Here is a 6,494-nt window from a genome sequence, read left to right on the forward strand (position 1 = left end):
ACACAAAAGACACTTAGCTTAAGTGGACATACTAAGTTAAACACGTTATACTTAGCTTAAGTGTATAAACTAAGTAATTTTAAATTTCTTAGTTTAAGTGAACAAGCTAGATATGGAATAATTTAGCTTAAGTGGACAAGCTAAAAGACCTTTTTTAGTTTAAGTGGACAAACTAAGTAATAGTCGAGTTAAAAGTATAAACACTTCAAGGTTCTTAGTTTAAGTGGAGAAACTAAGTCAAATGCAAGAGTTTCGTTTCTTAGCTTCAGTGGACAAGTCAAAATATTTTAATGTTTCTTAACTTAAGTGGACAAACTAAGTCAAATGCAAGAGTTTAGTTTCTTAGCTTAAGTGGACAAGCCAAGTTTTTAATGTTTCTTAGCTTAAGTGGACAAGCTAAAAGAACTTTCTTAGTTTAAGTGGACAAACTATGTAATAGTCGGGTTAAAAGTAGAAACACTTCAGGGTTCTTAGTTTAAGTGGACTAAGTCAAACGCAATAGTTTCGTTTCTTAGCTTAAGTGGACAAGCCAAGTTTTTAATATTTCTTAGCTTAAGTGAACAAGCTAGATATAGAATAATTTAGCTTAAGTGGACAAGCTAAAAGACCTTTCTTAGTTTAAGTGGACAAACTAAGTAATAGTCGGGCTAAAAGTATAAACACTTTAAGGTTCTTAGTTTAAATGGACAAACTAAGTCAAACGCAAGAGTTTCATTTCTTAGCTTAAGTGAACAAGCCAAGTATTTTAATGTTTTTAGCTTAAGTGGACAAGCTAAACAGAGAATAACTTGACTTAAGTGGACAAGTTTAAAGATATTTCTTAGTTTAAGTGGACAAATTAAGTTATAACACATGGTTCTTAGTATAAGTGGACAAACTAAGTCAAACGTAAGATTTTCGTTTCTTAACTAAAGTGGACAAGTTAAGTCAAACACCATAATATTTTTAATTCTTAGTTTAAGTAGACAAATTAAATCAATAATTGTCAACTTTTTAGATGAACTAAATGGATAGTTGTTGTATTTCGAATTCTCTAACAAACGTCATACGGGCATCTGGTTGGAAATGTCTTGAACATGGGCATTATCAAGTTTTATCTCTCTATCTTGTAATTGTTTTCAATAAATAAATCCGAGAAAAATAATAAATTTGGGAGATTCAAATGAAGTGCCTATTACTCATGTTTGGACATGCGTTTTACTAAAACTAAAATTTTCATTCAAACTTCGTCAAAGAGGGGCATTCTGTATACACTCATTTCGTTCACATAAATTTATATTTTTAAATAAATCTGGGACACTCATTTTGTTCCCCCAAATTTATATTTTTAAATAGATGTGAAGCCTACCAAATGATTTTTTTTAATGTAAAATTACTTTTGCATGAATAATATCATATCTTGCAAATAAAATAAATAATATTTTTATAAATAGGTTGAATTTTAAATGATTTAATTTATTATTAAATATGTTATTTTATATATATTAATATTAGTTTATTTTGGCAAATAAATAGGATAAATAAAATTAATAAATATTAATTTTGATTTATTTGTTTTTTTCAGGTATAAAGGGAAATGATGAGAGAAAAATGAGAGATTATTTGCTCAAGGATCATAAAAATTACCATGTATGTTTCAGTTTTATTTTTATTTTGTTAATTTAAAATGTCTTTAACCATTTCAAAAAATTCAACAAAAAATAGTGAATTTATTTATTTATAATCATAAAACTAAGGAATATAATAAATTTTAATTCCCTTTATTTCTCATTTCTTTTCTCGGTTTATTTATTTATGAATTATATTATTATTACTTATTATATTTAATAAGTATTACCTTTATATTTATTTAATATTAATATTTTATATTTGATAGAAATTGACAAATAAATGAATAAAATAAGTGTAAAATATTTTCTAAAAATGACCAAAATATTAAAAGTAGAGACGGTTTTTTTTAATGGGCATACGAGACATAGCCCCAAAATCATTTTTCACGTGTAACCAAGCACTGAACCCTTAAAGAATCTCTTTTCAAAAGTCGTTATTGTTTTACATGCCAATAATTTATTTTTCCTAATTTTATAAGAAAATTTAGGTGGCGACTCTTTAGTCACAAATTGGTTTTTAAACAATTCCCCAATTTGATTTAATTTTATTTCAAAATTTTCAAAGAGATATTTATATTTTATATTTATTTATTAAAAGTTGAAAAAAAAATTTGAGGCGGCCGTTTTTAAACTCGTATAGGTCATGTTGTGCACAAGTTGTCTTAACTGCTTCCGTGCCTCAAAATCGACATTCTCTAAGAAGAATTGGCACTTGAACTCAGTCTTGAAGTCTCCCATGTTTCCATTCTCAACATACCTCGTTCAATATCTAATTCCCGCCTCATCCACCACAGTAGTGCCATATCTTGCAAGAAGAAAGGTGTTGTTTCCAACTTGGTACGATCATCAATATGCTTGATGCTTGAAAGTACCTCTCCATGTTCCAAAGGAAGTCCTCCACTTCTCTTGCACTCCTCGAGCCTTTGAATGGAGTTGGTTTGGGAACATCCATCCGATGAAGTGTCACACCTCTAAGTTCCCCCCCATTCCTCCCAATCCGACCTTCCATTGATTTTAGTCTCCCCGTGATCTCCCTCCGAAGGGCGTCGACCATCGCATGGACTTCTCCTCGGATTGTCTCGAGCACTTCCTTCCGTATATCATTAACCTCCCCTCAAATTGATTATAGCACTTCGTCCCAAATGTTACGGTTCGCATTGTTAATGATTCCCATGACCTTGTTCTCCAACTTTTCACCAGCCTCATCCAACATCGTCACCCTATCGGCCACTGCGCTAAACACTTCGAGAGCCTCCTGGTGCTCGCACATGCCTTCCTCAAGCCGGGTCACCCGTGCTTCCATGCCGATACTTCTCTCGACGGACTTGTCCCTCTTGTCCTTTTGTTCGCCGGTCGAAACCTTTGTGACTTTGGAACTTGAATCCATCTCTTCTTAGCACGATCTTCTTTCAAATACGCGATACCACTTTTGCTCTAATACCATTTGTCACGGGTTGAAACTCGATCACCGAATATTCCCTCGACCCGCGTGACACTAGTCTAGATTGCCACAATACTAGCTATTCAATCTTTCTAAAGATGCAAGAAGATGGAACACTTTGAGAGAGAAAGAACTTGGAGAATATTTTGTTTATTATAAGTGTGAGGTACACGATTGTGAGGTATGTGAGGTTCTTAGTTTATGGTCAAGACTTGTTTATATACAAGTGGATGGATCATTCTAGATCCTCCTTAACTTAGAGATTTCTAGACACTTCTATTACCTAACCTAGAACAAAAAATTCTTAGAGAATTTTAGAGAATTCTACTAACTACCTACTCTTGAGAACTCTTAGAGAATTTTAAGGAATTCTCTTATCTACATATTTTAAAAACTCCTATTTTCTTGGTTTTATAAAAAATAAGGAACTCTTAGAGAATTATAGAGAATTTCAAAATAAGGAAAATATTATAAAATTCAAGAACTTTCTAGAGAATTTGTATTGTGTGCTTGACATGATCACCTATTTGAATGGAGAAAAAAAAACTCAAATTTTAAACGGTAATGGTCCACAGATTTTCACCATCATGGTATAGTTGCAACATACTAAATTAAGAGAAAAAGCTTAAATATGATACAATAATGATAACAACAAGAAGTGCTTAAAAAGAATAAATAAGATTTAACGTCAAATTACGGATAGAGAATAAGGCAACTTAAGAAATTGCATATAGCCCCACTTGTTAAGTATCAGATCTTTCATTTTCTTTTTCAAAAATATAGTATTATTAGTTATTTAATCAATTAATTAATATATTTTTATCTCAATTATATTAATATTTATTTATATATTTATATAATGGATATTATAATAATATAATTTCATTTTATTAAAATAATGATTACTATTATTTTTTTTTTAAATGTGGGTCACAAATTTTTTCTTTTTTATTTGGCCCCTAATTTTCCCTAAATAAGAATGAAGCTTACCTCTCTAGTAGCAGAGCCTTTTTTTTGTAGTCTAATCAAATATTTCGCAAAGGAGTACAAAATTCAACTTTCAATTTTTTAAATTTTAAATTAAAGACAAACAGTGACGGTTAACATAAGATTATTCAGGAAGAAGAGAAATAATAGGCAGATAAGGACGATGTTGTCTTGATTAAGGTCGGGTCAATGTAAATTTAAATTTTGTGACCTCTAAAATAGTAAATAATTTTTTCTTAAATTTTAATAATATAAAATGAAATATATATGTTTAATGTATTATAATATGAGAAGAAGAGATTAAAAAAGAGATAAAAAAAATTATATATATATATATATATTTAATATGAAAATGAGAAAAAAAAAATAAGACTAATAATATAATATATATATATATAATTAATAATACTATTAAATATTAAAAAATGGGTTCTATAAAGGCGATGTCACATGCAACTACATAAGTTGTCTTATCTCATGAACAATCCTGATCTTCATCATCCAAGGAATAACATAACATGGGTAGGCAGAAGCACATATTGATTCACCGTAATACGTAATAGGACACTGTTTCAAATCTAGGACTTAAAAACAGATTAATAATTTAGCTTAAAATAGTTTGAAAACACTTTTTCCAATACAAACAATTCTTCTTCTTCCTTCTTATTTGGGCCCCTAGAATCCTCTACTATCAATGTAGCGTGCTACCTCTTTGCCTTCTTACAAGCAGAGGGACAGTATTGTAAATAAAATAAGAAGGTACATAGATAGATAAAATAACTTATTTGGTTTAGTTTATTTGATGCCTTAATATAGTATGCCACAACAAAAATTCAAGTATATTATTACATATACATAGATAAAGTACTAATTATAAATAAATTATTTTTTAATATTTCCAAGAAGTTTGAAGTAATAAATTTATAAAAGAGAAATTAATAGTAGAAAAATATATTCTTGAAGTATAATGTACAAATTTTATGTTCAACTTAAGCTTATCAAGCTATATAGTATATTATTATTCATTTAAAAGTTGTGAAATGATATGGTTCTAACAAACAAAAAAAAATTGATCCAATTCATATATTTTAACAAGATAAATCTAAATGATAATATAACACAAAAAAAAATCAGCAAAATCATACATTTATATGCAAAAATGAATAAATATTTTGAATGCATACCATATAATTTGAACATCCCAATATTTTTTTTCCGAAATTATGTCTTTCTAATCAATAGTATAAATGAGATTTTTTATTTCAAAATAACAAAAAGACGTTTTGAAATGTATACATAGTAATCAAACAAATAATATATTTTGAAAAAAAAGAAGTTAAGAAGAGGGTCAACCTAGAATGCTAGGTATCTGTTTAAGGTTAATCACAAGTGAGATCCTGATTAAAGAAAATAAAAAAGAAGTAAAATACGGGACATACTTTGATTTTAGAATAAGACTAGTGTTCTATTTAATTTTTATTGTGGTTAAGGATTTGCAAAAATAAACCCAAATGGCTAAACATGAATAATACAATATTGACACATGACAAATTTTTTTTTTTCTCTTAATAGGGTCCACTAATACAAATTTGAGAAAAAATGTTACAATAAATGGGAAATTGAATGAAATGAACTTAATAAAACCCTTATTTGGGGAAATGATCAGCGCCCAATAAAATTTTGCGAAAATGACCACTCTCAATTTTTGGACGAAAATATCCCTAGCGTGACGCGAAGAAACCTTAATTCGTCGCGATGACGGTTGCGTCACGCGACGACGACGACGCTACGGGATATTTTCGTCCGAAAACTTGAGAGGGATCATTTGTGCATATTATATTTTATTAGACGCGAGCCATTTCTCCAATTAAGACATTATTATACTCATTTCGTCAAATTTCACATATAAATACAGGTATTTCTCTCATTTTTATATACTAATTATAATTTTTTAATGTTATATATATAGCCTCCACATTAGGGTTTAGAACAGCCACTGTGAGTCTGCGATTGAAGAGAGACAGGAATCAATGGCTTCAAAGGTAGTCTCCCTCCGTGCAAAGGGCAAGTCAGCGAAGGGGTCGAAGGCGTCCAGTGAAGGATCAACAGCGAAGTGCATCAAAGACTGGAGTACCTGGGCTATTAAGAAAGCGAAGGTCGTCACCCACTACGGTTTCATCCCCTTGATCATCATTTTAGGGATGAACACCGAGCCCAAACCCTCTCTCTCCCAGCTCCTTAGCCCTGTCTGATCAGAATCAGATACTGGTATCAGATTACAGTTTATAGAATAGTCTGCTTCTATTATTCGTCGAACTTACAGATATTTCTGAATCGCATTTCCCCTTTTCCTTCTATTCTCTATGGGTTTCATCTTTGTATTAACATTTCACTTGTTGAGATCTCACATTTCTTCTTGTTTACCTAAATCAATTGAATAGCCTCAGTTCTTTATA

At 30.2% G+C, this 6,494-nt stretch overlaps 1 protein-coding gene across 1 annotated transcript; it reads left to right on the forward strand.

The window, feature by feature from the left end:
- Positions 1-6,025: 6,025 nt before the first annotated feature.
- LOC124936477 (mitochondrial import receptor subunit TOM7-1-like) lies at positions 6,026-6,494 on the forward strand. Its single transcript, XM_047476979.1, has one exon. The coding sequence runs from the start codon at positions 6,069-6,071 to the stop codon at positions 6,288-6,290; it is 222 nt and encodes a 73-aa protein (XP_047332935.1). The 5' UTR covers positions 6,026-6,068; the 3' UTR covers positions 6,291-6,494.

Source organism: Impatiens glandulifera, chromosome 4, assembly GCF_907164915.1.
Source record: "Impatiens glandulifera chromosome 4, dImpGla2.1, whole genome shotgun sequence".
NCBI lineage: Eukaryota > Viridiplantae > Streptophyta > Magnoliopsida > Ericales > Balsaminaceae > Impatiens > Impatiens glandulifera.